The 14,515-nt window shown below is 50.2% G+C and overlaps 2 protein-coding genes across 6 annotated transcripts in view; both read left to right on the forward strand.

Annotated features, from left to right (window-relative positions):
- Window positions 1–8,789, forward strand: part of LOC112622364 (alpha-tubulin N-acetyltransferase 1-like) — a 22,909-nt gene extending 14,120 nt beyond the window's left edge. Inside the window, exons 7-13 of one of the 5 annotated variants that reach the window (XM_025381918.1) lie at window positions 2,343–2,388; window positions 2,503–2,571; window positions 4,138–4,209; window positions 4,733–4,976; window positions 7,844–7,923; window positions 8,016–8,058; window positions 8,419–8,789. In XM_025381918.1, the coding sequence (XP_025237703.1) occupies window positions 2,343–2,388; window positions 2,503–2,571; window positions 4,138–4,209; window positions 4,733–4,976; window positions 7,844–7,923; window positions 8,016–8,058; window positions 8,419–8,605 (741 nt within the window). In that variant the 3' untranslated portion in view covers window positions 8,606–8,789. Of the gene's footprint in view, window positions 1–2,342; window positions 2,389–2,502; window positions 2,572–4,137; window positions 4,210–4,732; window positions 5,039–5,496; window positions 6,652–7,843; window positions 7,924–8,015; window positions 8,059–8,418 lie in introns of those variants that run through there. The other 4 variants (XM_025381917.1, XM_025381919.1, XM_025381920.1 and 1 more) reach the window with 4 other exon arrangements.
- A 248-nt stretch (window positions 8,790–9,037) lies between these two features.
- LOC112622363 (uncharacterized protein C6orf136-like) lies at window positions 9,038–14,511 on the forward strand. Its single transcript, XM_025381916.1, is given in 7 exon segments — window positions 9,038–9,270; window positions 9,273–9,812; window positions 11,110–11,511; window positions 12,427–12,515; window positions 12,703–12,903; window positions 14,058–14,127; window positions 14,212–14,511. Coding segments are annotated over 7 exon segments (1,491 nt in total). The 5' UTR covers window positions 9,038–9,195; the 3' UTR covers window positions 14,326–14,511.
- Window positions 14,512–14,515: the final 4 nt, after the last annotated feature.

The raw sequence follows: 14,515 nt of genomic DNA on the forward strand, positions 1-14,515 counted from the left end.
TAGCTGGGCTTGGTGGCGCACACCTGTAGTCCCAGCTACTTAGGAGGCTGAGGCAGGAGAATCGCTTGAACCTGGGAGGCGGAGGTTGCAGTGAGCCAAGATTGTGCCACTGCACTCCAACCTGGCGACAGAACAAGACTCCATCTAAAACAACAAAAAAAGAAACTTGCCTAATCCAAGGTCAAGAAGACTTCCCCCTGTTTCATTCTAATAATTCATAATTTTAGCTTTTATTTATTTTATTTATTTATTTATTTGAGATGGAGTCTCACTCTGTGGCCCAGGCTGGAGTGCAGTGACATATCTCAGGCTCACTGCAACCTCCACCTCCCAGGCTCAAGCGATTCTCATGCCTGAGCCTCCTGAGTAGCTGGAATTACAGGCATGCGCCACCACACCCGGCTAATTTTTGTATTTTTAGTAGAGATGGGGTTTCACCATGTTGGCCAGACTGGTCTCAGACTTCTGACCTCATGATCCACCCACCTCGTCCTCTCAAAGTGCTGGAATTACAGACATGCCACTGCACCTGGCCACTTTTAGCTTTTACATTTAGGTCTTTGATCTCTTGAGTTAGTTTTTGCCTATGATATGAGGTGTAGAGATCAAAATAAATAATCTTGCACGTGGATATTCAGTTGTCCAAGCACCACTCGTTGAAGAGGCTGTTCTTTTCCCATTGAATTGTCTTGGCACCCTTGTCAAAAGTCAATTGACCAGAGATATATGGGTTTATTTCTGGATTCTCAATCCATTCTTTTGATCAATATGTTGATCCTTAGGCCACTACCACAGTTTTGATTACCATAATTTTGTAGTAAGTTTTGAAATCAGGAAGTGTCAATTCTCCAGCTTTGGTTTCTCTTTTTCTTTTTTGAGACGGGGTCTCACTCTGTCACCCAGGGTAGAGTGCAGTGCAGTGGAGCAATCTCGGTTCACTGCAACCTCCAGCAATCCTTCTACCCCAGCCCCCCGAGCAGCTGGAACCACAGGCATGCGCTACCAGTTCTGGCTAGTTTTTGTATTTTGGGTAGAGATGGGGCTTCACCATGTTTTGCAGGCTGGTCGCAAACTCCTGAATTCAAGCAATCTGCCTGCCTTGGCCTCCCAAAGTGCTAGGATTACAGGTGTGAGCCACCATGCCCGGTCTGTTCTTTTTCAAGATTGCTTTGGCTATTTGAGGTCCTTTGCAATTTCTTGTGAACTTTAGGATCAGCCTTTTGGGGTCTGAGTTTTTTATTGAGTCTATTATCAAAGACAAGAAGGTTGGCTTTTGTTCCTCCTCCTATGATTTTCCTAACACAGGTTTCTGTACCTAAGTATGTGCTGAGTGGCCAGCAGACAGCTATACAGTCATGTGCTTATCGTGACATTTCAGTCAGTGGCAGACCGCGTATGTAACAATGGCCCCATAAGATGATAATACCATATTTTTACTGTACCTTTTTTTTTTTTTTTTTGAGATGAAGTCTCGCTCAGTCGCCTGGGTTGTAGTGGCACGATCTCAGCTCACTGCAACCTCCGCCTCCAGGGTTCAAACGATTCTTCTGCCTCAGCCTCCCGAGTAGCTGGGATTACAGGCGGGCACCACTACGCCCAGCTAATTTTTGTATTTTTAGTAGAGACGGGCTTTCACCACGTTGGTTGGCCAGGATGGTCTTGATCTCTTGACCTCGTTATCCGCCCGCCTCAGCCTCCCAAAGTGCTGGGATTACAGGCGTGAGCCACCACGCCCGGCCTTTACTGTACCTTTTCTATGTTTAGGTAAGTATAGATACATCTGCTGAACCATTATGTTAGAATTGCCTACAGCTGGCTAACCATGGTAGCTCATGTCTATAATCCCAGGACTTTGGGAGGCTGAGGCAGAAGGATCACATGAGCCCAGGAGTTTGAGACCGGCCTGGGCAACATAGTGAGACCCCCATCTCTACAAAAAGTTTAAAAAAAAAAATAGTAGCCAGATGTGGTGGCATGCACCTGTGGTCCTAGCTACTCGGGAGGCTGAGGTGGGAGAATCATTTAAGCCCAGGTTGATGCTGCAGTGAGCTGTGATGGCACCACCGCACTCCAGCCTAGGCAACACAGCGAGACCCTGCCTCTCAAAAAAAAAAAAAAAATTGCCTCCAGCATTCAGTATAGTAACATGCTGTACAGGTTTGTAGCCTAGGAGCAATAGGCTGTACAACATCGTCTGGGTGTGTTGTAGGCTGTAGTGTCTAGATTTATGTAAGTACACTCTGTGATGTTCACACAATGAAATCACCCAATGATGTATTTCTCAGAATGTATCTCCATCGTTAAGTGATGCATGATTATATTTTGTTTGTTTCATCTTCTAGGTGAACAACTTTGTGATCTTTGAAGGCTTCTTTGCCCATCAACATCGTAAGTTTTCTCACCTTTTGTTGGTCATGTAGTCGGGGTGAGGGAAAGGAAAGAGCTGGACTCTTGGTCCTGCCGGCCCCTCACTGAGGGACCCCGCCGCTTCCTTCCTCACAGGGCCCCCTGCTCCCTCTCTGAGGGCAACTCGACACTCTCGTGCTGCTGCAGTCGATCCCACGCCCACTGGTAAAGCCTGTATTGAAGGGGTGGAACTGTAGTGCAGTGATGGCTACTTAATCTAGACACCACGGGGTACAGTGCCATCTGTGGGCAATTTGGGAAAATTCTAAAGCAACCCAAGTCTCCAGCAGTCATGCCTGTTTGCCTTTGCCCTCATGGGAGCTCAGTGCATTTTATATTTGGCAAGACTTTTAACTAAGCAAGCTCACTGGGAGCCTGTTTGACAACTGATATCAATGGACCCTCTTGCTAGTTCAGATCCATCAACATAGGCCAGAGTCAGGCTCCTTTGTAAACCCCAGGCTTCTGTCAGCCAATGAGGGACATGCTGGTGCAAACAGCCCTTCCATATGCAGTCAAATAGTGACACAAATGGCCCAAAATTTAAATGTTAGTTTTAGAAGATAACACTCAGAATTTATAACATTTCCAACCAGATAATGAAATTGATATGGAGAAACCAAACCTCAGAGGCACTAAAATGCTGTCCAGATTCCCCATCCCATACACACACACACACAGGCACATACTTACTGACAGTCGGAGCCCCACTCCTTCCTCTTCCTCACCACCTCCACCTTACCAACTTCTGACGGCTGTACAGTGCTTGCTTGCACAGAAGAGCCCCCTTCCTGAGCTGACTCTGTGGCCAGGAATGGGAGTAACCACCATCCAAAGAACAGTCTGTAACCAGCTATGAGCATCACAGTGTCAGGCACTGAGAGGCACCTCAACTCGCTTTGGTTTCCAAGGCTTCTCCCATTTAACTCATGCAGAACTACAGGCTGTGAAACAGAGTGAGGGCCAACAAGGATGGTGAGGACTCAGGCCTGCAGGGGAGGGTGCTGTGGATAAAGCTTAAGTGAATTTGCTGAGAAGTCTTTCATTTGCCACACATACATGGTAGAGAATCTCTTGAGAGGGAAAGCCAGGAGCAAGCAGAAAAGTGAAGAGGGGGAGGCTGAACTTTGGACATAATGTCAGCCTCCTGTTTACTCTGATAGCTCCTTTTCAGATGCCCATATTTATTTTCTCCTCATCCTTTTTTTTTTTTTTAACCTAATAAAACTTCAGTCTCTTCCCATTTTCGTATAGGAAGGAGAGATTCTGGCCTCCTTCCAAACCTCCCTTGAACTCTCCAGAGCAATTCCTGATTAACCAAGGGCTTTGTCCATCTCATCCAGAGGAACCCAGGGTCCTTGTTGGCCCGGCTGGGACCATTCCACTGCCCCAGAATCCCAGGGGGCCATGACAGCACCCACTGACAGTAAGAGCTTGCTCCCCTTTGCTGCCCTTCTCCTGCATCTCCCAGGCCCCCAGAGTCTCCCCTTAGATCTTTCTCCCTAGCTCTGTGTTTGGCCTACTCCTTCTGGCTCTCCTCAAAAGTGTTCCACATTCCCCTCAAATTCCCTTTTGGTGTGCTGGCATTGCCACGGTGCTGCTCCTGCAAGTTCCCAGGAGGAACTATGGTGTCAGGGAGCAGAAGTTTGGGGTTGTGGGCTAGTGGCTGGGAGGAGGGGTGCAAAGTATGTCTTCTTACACTTACCCTGTCTGTGTCCCCTCCACTACCAGCTCCAGCAAGGAAGCTGCCACCCAAGAGAGCAGAGGGAGACATCAAGCCATACTCCTCTAGTGACCGAGAATGTAAGAGGGGCAAGGGTTGGGTGTCTGGGCCTGGGGGACCTTAAACAAGGGAAGAGAATGTTCAGGGGACCCAGGGGAAGGATTCGTTCTTTCTAAAGACTCAGATTTCTTGGGCCAGGTGTGGTGGCTCATGCCTGTAATCCCAGCACTTTGAGAGGCCAAGGCGGGCAGATTGCCTGAGTCCAGGAGTTCAAGAACAGCCTGGCCAACATGGTGAAACCCCGTCTCTACTAAAAATATAAAAATTAGCTGGGCACGGTGGCACGTGCCTGTAATCCCAGCTACTTGGGAGGCTGAGGCAGGAGAATGGCTTGAATCTGGGAGGCAGAAGTTGCAGTGAGCCAAGATTGTGCCACTGCACTCCAGCTTGGGTGACAGAGTGAGACTCCGTCTCAAAAAAGAAAAAAAAAAAAAAAGACTCAGATTTCTCTTTTTTTCTACCCAAACCTTTACTGTCATGACCCTCTGTCTTCCCTCTTTTTTCTTCTTTTTCTGTCTTGCTCTTCATTCTCCCTGTCCCCAGTTCTGAAGGTAGCTGTGGAGCCTCCTTGGCCCCTAAACAGGGCCCCTCGCCGTGCCACACCTCCAGCCCACCCCCCCCCCCCCTCCAGCAGCCTGGGAAACTCACCAGAACGAGGTCCCCTCCGCCCCTTTGTGCCAGAGCAGGAGCTGCTGCGTTCCTTGCGCCTCTGCCCCCCACACCCTACCGCCCGCCTTCTGCTGGCTGCTGACCCTGGGGGCAGCCCAGCCCAACGTCGTCGTACCAGGTAATAGGAGTTGAAGGGGTAAGGAGCCTCACAGCTATCAAAGAGGATGTTAGAAATGACAAAGGTTAATTTGAATCCATCAGAGAGATGGATCAGTAAGATGGGTGGATTGGGGAGGTCCTGAAACCTTTCACGAAAAATATTTGTGCAAGTGATCTGGGAAAAAAACACAGTGAAGGAGCAGAATAGGACCTTATATGGAGCCTGGGGACCCTGGCTTTAATGTGAAAGTTATGTGGAACAGTAGGAAGAACACCGAGATCCATCGAGTTGGGGGAACGGAGCCTTCTAAGATTGGGGAAATCTTTGCTTAATACTTGCTGGGGAAGGGGCAGTGCCTGACACAGAGTGGGGAGCCACTGGCTTGTGTGCCAAGAGTCCATCGCAGCAGGCTGGGAGTGGGCATTTCCTTTATTTCTCTCCCTAGCTTTCTCTTCACCTCTGACTTCTCTGTTTTTCTCTCCCCCCTCCCCGCCCATTTCTCCTCTCCCTTCCTCCCATCCATAACATCCTTCCACAGCTCCCTTCCCCGCTCTGAGGAGAGTCGATACTGACAGCTACCCTCTCCCTTCCCTGGGAGACTTGGGGTGGGCAGAGACCCCCTCCCTGAGAACCTCACACCTACTCTTCCATTGCATCCTGTAGGACCCAGTGGAACCTGACAGAGCCCACAGGATCCCCTCTTCTACTTTCTTAGACAATAGGGATGTCAGGGTCTCAAATTGCCTAACACTTTGTAGCTTTTCTTACCACAAAAGCACCCCTTCTGTCCTAACTTGGGCTCTGAATACTTTCCCCACAGACAGCCTGATCTGTTGCCAGACCTCTTGGTTGGATGGCTCATACATTTATCTAGAGAAGCACACTCTTGCTTGCTGTCAAACTTCAGAACACCATAGAAGGTCTAAGGGCGTCCTGTGTCAGGGAAACTTTTTAAGGAATTTCATCCATGGGATAAACCCCATATTCCCTCTAGTGTCTACGGGTGGCTCTAATACTGCTTTGTGCTGCCTGCCACACTTGCCCTTTGAGCCTGCGAATGGCCGCCAGTGAGCAAGCTCTGCTTCAGAGCAGTCTAGTTAGGTAGAACAGGGACTTACCAGCTTCCCAAAGGGATCTACTCAACATTGCCAAACTCTTCATTTCCACACTTTGTGTAGGTGTCAGGGAACCCCAAACTGGTGTGGCTTTGGGGTCTCTAAAGGAGACTGGCTGACACCACCATTTCCCCCAGATCCAGATTCTCTGAGGGAAGTTGTTTCTTGAGAGTAGATCCAGAGTCTCAAGGATCTGTTAGATCCTGGAATCCCCTCTTGCATCCATCCCTCCCTGGTAGCTAGATGCCGATATACTCCTGTCTTGTGAGACTGTCGAGATGAGATGGGGGACCACTCTTCCTCTGTCCTTCCTCTCTCCTTTTCTCCATAGCAAGGATGACCTTCCCTGCTCCATGCCCAGAGTATAGCTAGATCCCTTCCCCTCCCTACCTTCTGAATGTGTGCTAGATCAGGTACCCCACTGTGTTTCCTGAAATCCTTGGGAGCCGGATCTCCCCTTCTCCCCTACTCACTCTTCCCTTTTCTTCTCCCTCTCAGTGTTGTCTGAATAAAGTGTGAATTCTTTTGTGTTTTCTAAATTGACATTTTCAATGAAAAAAAGAATCACAAAAAAAAAAGTTGTCAGCCTCATTTGTGCGTCACCCCTTATTTTCCTGGGACCTCAGGACCTCCGTCCCTCTCATTTCTAGATCTGCACATCTTTTACCCAGGAGCCTCAGAGCTCCCGGGTCTGGTGTCTGCCTATCCCCATCTGCACTGTTAGTCCTCCTGCAGATTCTGTGTCTCCTTTCATGTAGGTGCTGGATCCCTGTGTGTGGGCTTCTGTATCTACTCCCTCATTCCCTCCAGGAACCTCCAGCTCTCCCCAGTGACTTCTACCCTTTACTCTGGGCCAGGCTTTGCCGAGATGTCAACATCTCTGGATCCACTAATTACCTCCTGCCTACTGTATTCCTCTTCCCTCTCTGATTACTGCTCCACTAAACCGCTGGATCTCTCTCAAGACAAACCCTTACCTCCACTGAGAGTGTAACACAATCTGTCACCCTATTTACAGAGGCCCCCTTCCTTTTCCTCCTAAATTCAAAATTCAGCTTGTCACTTCCTATTTCCCTCTGGTCTAAGGAATCTTTTTTTTTTTTTTTTTTTGAGATGGAGTCTTGCTCTGTTGCCAGACTAGAGTGCAGTGGCACAATCTTGGCTCACTGCAACCTCTACCTCCTGGGTTCAAGTGATTCTCCTGCCTCAGCCTCCCGAGTAGCTGGGATTACAGGAGTGCACCACTGTGCCCAGCTAGTTTTTGTATTTTTAGTAGAGATGGGGTTTCACCATGTTGGCCAGGATGGTCTTGATCTCCTGATCGCGTGATCCGCCTGCCTTGGCCTCCCAAAGTGCTGGGATTACAGTCATAAGCCACCGCACCCAGCCTGGTCTAACGAATCTTATACTTAAGGTAACCCTGTTTTCCAAACCAAACACCAGAGTACCTGATCCAACACATTTTTGACCACATGTGAGTCTATTCTTATGACATGATTTGGATCACACCTAGCCATATATTTAACACATTACCTCAACTAGAAAGAATAGAGCAATAAATCAGAAGCACTCCAGAAAATCTTGGGTATAAAATCAACTTCCCCTGCCCTTTTCTGGGACACAGCTTTGATTAAAACCCGTTAGGAATGATAATTACCCCCTTCTCTTTGTTCCTGTGCTATTCCTTTTACTCCTCTCCTCTGATTCTTACATACCCACCCATCTTTCATCCAGTAGCCTCCTTCCCATCATCTCCCATTTCTTCTACAGGGGGACTCCCCCAGGTCTGGTAGCCCAAAGCTGCTGCTACAGCCGCCATGGGGGGGTGAATTCCTCATCCCCCAATACAGGTAAGTATTTACTCCTCCCTACCCTCAAATCAAGTAGGCCGCATTCACTATCTACTCCTGCCTTCCCATTCACGTGCCTGGTATTTCCACAGGCAACCAAGACTCCAAGCAGGGAGAACAGGAAACAAAGAATAGGTGAGGTCTAAACCGCTCCCCTAACAGCCTCCCACCACCATCTGACTCCCTAACATCACTCTTAGCCACTTCATTGCCTACTCCTAAATCTTACTGTATGAACTAGACACCAGCTCCTCCCACAATTCCTTCCACCTTACATCCTGCAAGCCCCTTTCCCCCACAGGTTCAACTCTGGCACTTCCCTTTGGAATACAGGTTCTCTGGGAGGTTTTAAATTTGGACATAGCACTAATGGTTCCAGCCTCATACCCATCATGTGTCCTACATTAAAACTTGCCCCGAGACACTGAAGAGTCTGTAATCTTAATTTCCTCTTTAGTATTCCTATAACCCAGTCTCCATCTCCCCACCTACCAGGTCTGCCAGTGAGGAGCAGGCCTTGTCACAGGACGGGTCTGGGGAGAAGCCTGTGCACACAGCTCCTCCACAGGCCCCGGCCCCGGCCCCGGCCCCACCAGCCCAGTCCTGGACAGTGGGTGGGGACATACTCAACGCCAGGTTCATTCGAAACCTGCAGGAACGTCGCAGCACCAGGCCTTGGTGACCGCAGCCCCGTCTCATATCTTCAAAGTGTTATTTCTCCCTCACTACAGGAAAAAGCCAAAGCCCAACCCTCATAACAGATGGATTCATTCATTCATTCATTCATTCATTCAGCAGCCTTATCAGATTCAAGTCATTTGTATCTTTTAACCAGACCAATAAAAGTATTTATTTTTATCACAAGAGCGCTTGGAAAACTTGACTCATTATTTCAGCCACCTCACCCCTCACTGTCGTTGCACCCGGTTCAGGCTTCAGCCCTGTTTTTGCTCAGCGTTTTGTTCAAAGGCGTCAGCTGTGAATACAGCGTTGGGGGGGGGGGAGCTGCTAACTTGCGCAAGCGCTCTCAGGCAGCCTCCGAGCCCGCGGGCGCAGGCGCGCTTACTGCCGACAGAGCGCTTCAGCCGCTTCCCTCGAGCCCGCAGTGCGCAAGCGCGCGACATCTCCGTTTCCCTCCCTCAGCCCCTTCCCCCCTCCCCCCCCCGCCCCGGCCTCCTTTCCCCTTCACGAAGCCGGCTCCGGGGCGCGCTCACCCCTGTGAGGAGGCCGGAGGTCGGACTCAGGAGGCTCCCTCTCCACTCCCGGAAGATCATGTACCAGCCCAGCCGGGGTGCGGCCCGGCGTCTCGGCCCTTGCCTCCGCGCCTACCAGGCTCGACCCCAGGTGAGAGCGGAGCAGAAGCGGGAGGGAGGAGAGGGGGCGGGGAGAGACCCTCCTCAGAGCCGGTGCGTGGGGCGGAGCGCGCGCTGGGTTCCGCGCAGGCGCAGAGACACCCGCCGCCCCTTCCCACCTGTGCTCTGCAGCGCGTGGACGGGCTAGGGGTCGCGGGAGCGGGCGGGAGGCGCTGCCGGGCCTGGCGCGTAAGGACTTCGGTCCTCCCAGGTTTGAGGGCGGACAGGCGGGGTCAAGGCCAGGCAGCGGGGCGCGTCTGCGTTGCGCCCGACTCTCCGCGGTTACCTGTGCCTAGAGGTGATTTGAAGGGCAGGGGCGGAGAGATTCGCAGCCCGGCCGCGGCGCCGTCCCGGAGTTCCTCGGCCCAGACCAGACCCGCAGGGCGCCCTCAGCAGCCCGCGCGTCTTGCACTCGGAGAGCGGTCCTGGCAGGAAGGCCGGCCAGTGTCCACCCGCTTCGGGCCCCTGCGCCGGGGCTGGCAAGATGGCCACGCCCCCAGCAGAGACGGCGCCTCTGGGACACCGTTGGGGACCGAGGTACCCGAGCGGGCCGCCCGCCTTCCCTGGAGTGAGACGGTCCCCTGGGTGGTTCCTTGGGCGCGGAGGGACTCGGGTGAGGCCTGACTTTGGGTGACCTCCCGTTGCAGTTTCAACGTCGGTAAACCCAGGAGAATGAAGGCCAGCCTTTAACTGTCTCCTGAGGTTGTGTCTGTCGTTAAAGGGGCCCAAAATGATAATAGCTTCCATTTATGTACTGCTTTCTAGGTCGCTACGTTTTGTTTACATTCATTATTTCATATAGGCCTCATAACTCAGTGAGGTTTTATTGTCCTGGTTTATAGGACATTTGTAGGAAGCGGAGGCATAGGGAATGAGAATGCCTAAAGTACATGATAGAACTAGAATTCAGATTCCTAGCTTCAGCTGGATATTCTTTTTTCTCTGTACATTTGCCTCGCACACTTAATCATGGAGACGTACAGGCCACAGCATTTAATCCACAGTACAATAAAACCTGTTATTCGTTCGCTCATCAAGTATGTATTACATGATTCTTGAGATAAGAGAGGTGAAACTGCCCCCCGTTTTGGAATCTTTTTTTTTTGAAACGGAGTCTCGCTCTGTCAACCAGGCTGAAGTGCAGTGGCACCATCTCGGCTCACTGAAACCTCCGCCTCCTGGGTTCAAGCGATTCTTCTGCCTCAGCCTCCCGAGTAGCTGGGACTACAGGCACAAGCCACCACACCCGGCTAATTTTTTTGTGTTTTTAATAGAGACGGGGGTGTCACCATATTGGCCAGGCTGGTCTCGAACTCCTAGACCTCGTGATCTGCCCGCCTCGGCCTCCCAAAGTGCTGGGATTACAGGTGTGAGCCACCGCGCCCGGTCCAGTGTTGGAATCAAGGAATTCTGGCCAGTCGCGGTGGATCACGAGGTCGAGAGATGAAAACCATCCTGGTCAACATGGTGAAACCCCATCTCTACTAAAAATACAAAAACTAGCTGGGGGTGGTGGCGCTTGCCTGTAGTCCCAGCTACTCGGGAGGCTGAGGCAGGAGAATCACTTGAACCCGGGAGACAGAGGTTGCAGTGAGCTGAGATCGCGCCACTGCACTCCAGCCTGGCGACAGAGCGAGACTCCATCTCAAAATAATAAAATGGTTTCCTCCTGTTTTCAGTAGAGATGGAGATGAATCCATCCCTTTTTTCCTATAGTAATTCCATCCATTCTGTCAGGAGGAATAGGTATTGGAAGCCTGTTGAGCATCCAAGGGATGAAGGGGTGTTAGGCAAGTGGATTCTTATCTTTTTCCCTTTTGTTCTGTCTCCTTAGGACCAGCTTTATCCAGGGACTCTACCATTCCCACCCCTTTGGCCCCACTCCACGACAACCACTTCCCCATCTTCTCCTCTACTCTGGTCTCCCCTGCCCCCGCGCCTTCCCACCCAGCGTCCTCCCCAGGTTCCCCCACTACCTCTCCCTCAGATCCAGGCCCTCAGCTCAGCATGGGTGGTTCTCCCTCCAGGAAAGGGGGAGGAGGGACCAGGACCTGAGTTGCATAGCGGCTGCCTGGACGGGCTTAGAAGCCTTTTTGAGGGACCTCCCTGCCCCTATCCTGGGGCTTGGATACCTTTCCAAGTCCCTGGAACTGCCCACCCTTCCCCTGCCACCCCGTCAGGAGATCCTAGTATGGAGGAACATCTGTCTGTCATGTATGAGAGACTGAGACAAGAGGTAAGTCAGTGCAAAAGTGGCCGTCATCTACAGTGGGAAGGGATGTCAGTAATCCTTGGAGGTAGGGGGTTAGTCAACTGGATTCTTTTTTGGAACCATGAGGCAGGCATAGAAATGTATTATAAACGTTTTCCTGAGAAAATGATGTTCCAGCCAGGCACGGTAACTCGAAGTGCTGTAATCCCAGCACTTTTGGAGGCTGAGGCAGGTGGATCATCTGAGGTCAGGAGTTCAAGACCAGCCTGGCCAACATGGTGAAACCACATCTCTACTAAGAATACAAAAATCAGCCAGGCATGGTGGCAGACACGTGTAATCCCAACTACTCAGGAGGCTGAGGCAGGAGAATCACTTGAACCCAGGAGATGCAGTGAGCTGAGATAGCACCATTGTACTCCAGTCTGGGCAACAGAGTGAGACTCTGTCTCAAAAAAAAAAAGAAAAAAAAGAAAAAGAAAATGTTCCTCATTTTGGGTTAAGGGAGGTTAATCATGGGATGAGATCTTTCACTCCAAGACAGGAGTAAGGAGGCCTTAAAAATAGAAAACTGGGCCTGGCACAGTGGCTCACACTTATAATCCTAGCACTTTGGGAGGCCGAGGCAGGCAGATCACGAGGTCAGGAGTTCAAGACCAGCCTGGCCAACACAGTGAAACCCCATCTCTACTGAAAATACAAAAATTAGCAGCTGGGCACGGCAGGTGCCTGTAATCCCAGCTACTTGGGAGGCTAAGGGAGGAGAATCGCTTAAACCTGGGAGGCAGAGGTTGCAGTGAGCCAAGATCACACCACTGCACTCCAGCCTGGGTGACAGAGCTACACTCCATCTCAAAAAAAAAAAAGAAAAAATAGAAAACTGAAAAATAGGATTATCTTTTCTTTCCCACTGGGTTGATGCCATCTTCTTCCACCTAGCTTCCCAAGCTCTTCCTTCAGTCCCACGACTACAGTCTGTATTCCTTGGATGTGGAATTCATCAATGAGATCCTCAACATACGTACCAAGTGAGAATTGGGGCACAGGTAGGGCCTTGGGGAGGAAAAGCACCCAAAGCTATACACAAGACCTTTTCCACTTCCCAGAGAAGTTCCTAGATTGCTTCTCACGGCTCTTCCCCATTTCTTAGACAGAAGCCAGTTTGTTTTTCTAATTCTGCCATCATGAGATTTATTTCCCATCCCTTCTTCACAGGGGCCGGATATGGTACATTCTTTCACTGACCCTCTGCCGTTTCCTGGCCTGGAATTACTTTACACAGCTTCGTTTGGAGGTTCTACAACTGACCCGCCACCCTGAGAATTGGACCCTGCAAGCACGGTGGCGGCTCGTAGGGCTGCCTGTCCACTTGCTCTTTCTGCGGTTCTACAAGCGTGACAAAGACGAGCTTTACCGGTAAGAGAGAAATGAGAAAGGACCCAAACTATAATCAGTTCCCTCTTTTTTTGTCTTTTGAAATGGAGTCTCACTCTGTCACCCAGGATGGAGTGCAGTGGCGTGATCTCAGCTCACTGCAGCCTCTACCTCCCGGGTTCCGGCGATTCTCCGGCCTTAGGCTCCTGGGTAGCTAGGATTACTGGCGCACCACCACACCTGGCTAATTTTTGTATTTTTAGTAGATACGGGGTATCACCATGTTGGCTGGCTGGTCTCGAACTCCTGACCTCAGGTGATCTGCCTGCCTTAGCCTCCCAAAGTGCTGAGATTACAGATGATCTAGTCTCCCAGACAACCCTTGACCTATCCTGACTTGACTGTATAAGGACAGGGATCTTGTTTAGTTTATGTTAATGTTAAAAAAAAAAAATAACAGAGGCTCAGTATATTAGAAAAACATCTGAGCTTCAGTTTCTTCCTATACAGTACCTAGGATATGGTAGGTACTCAAATACTTACTGAACAGGCTGGGTGTGGTGGCTCACGCCTGTAATGCTAGCTAGCACTTTGGGAGGCCGAGGCAGGCGGATCACTTGAGGTAAGGAGTTGGAGAACTGCCTGGCCAACATGGTAAAACCCAAAAAATACAAAAATTAGCCAGGTGTGTGGTGTGCACCTGTAGTTCCAGGTACTTGGGAGGCTGAGATGGGAGAATTACTTGAACCCGGGAGGCGGAAGTTGCAGTGAGCCGTGATCACATTACTGCACTCCAGCCTGGGTGAGAGTGAAACCGTCTCACCAAAAAAAAAAAAAAAAAGTACTGAACAAATGAAAAGTCCTGTCTCTTATGTTGAGCCTTACAACCTGGTAAATTTCTGCCTGGGAGTAGAATCGCAATAAAATGTTAGGCTCAGCCACAAACATTGGATATAAGTTTTTAACAGCAGTTCCCAAACTGCTGCATGGTAGAAATGCCCAAGGATCGTTAAAAAATATTGATGCCAAACACTGATTTAATTGAGACGGGACAACCTAAGCACTGAGATGTTTGTAAGTTGCCCAGGTGATCTAATATGTAGCAGAATTTAGAGACTACACGTTTAAACAAATGCTTGAATTCAGCTTTGGGACCAGTCACCTTCTCCCTCAGTAAGCCTCCCTGTATTCCCCAGGACCTATGATGCCTACTCCACTTTCTACCTGAATTCCAGTGGCCTCATTTGTCGCCATCGTCTAGATAAAGTGAGTCCTAGGTAGGGCTGGGTAGGGTGAAGGGTAGAACATCTGTGTGCCTCCCGCAACTGGCATTAACCTTTCTCCTTGCAGTTGATGCCTTCACACTCACCTCCAACGCCTGTGAAGAAGCTGCTAGTGGGAGCCCTGGTGGCCCTGGGGCTGTCAGAGCCAGAACCTGACTTAAACCTGTGTTCCAAGCCCTGATCCTTGACCTTTGAGTGGGGGCAGCACTGAAGACTGCTAAGCCCAAGAGAAGGAGGTGGAGGCAGCCAAGAATCTCAGGAGCCAGCTTCCTCTCTTTTCTCTCCTGCCTTCCTTTCCATCTCATGCTGTGTAAAGCTGCTCTGTAATTTAACTTGTAAATAATAAAGTTTAACTGACTATATGAGATAGA

The sequence above is a fragment of the Theropithecus gelada genome, chromosome 4 (assembly GCF_003255815.1).
Source record: "Theropithecus gelada isolate Dixy chromosome 4, Tgel_1.0, whole genome shotgun sequence".
Lineage (NCBI taxonomy): Eukaryota > Metazoa > Chordata > Mammalia > Primates > Cercopithecidae > Theropithecus > Theropithecus gelada.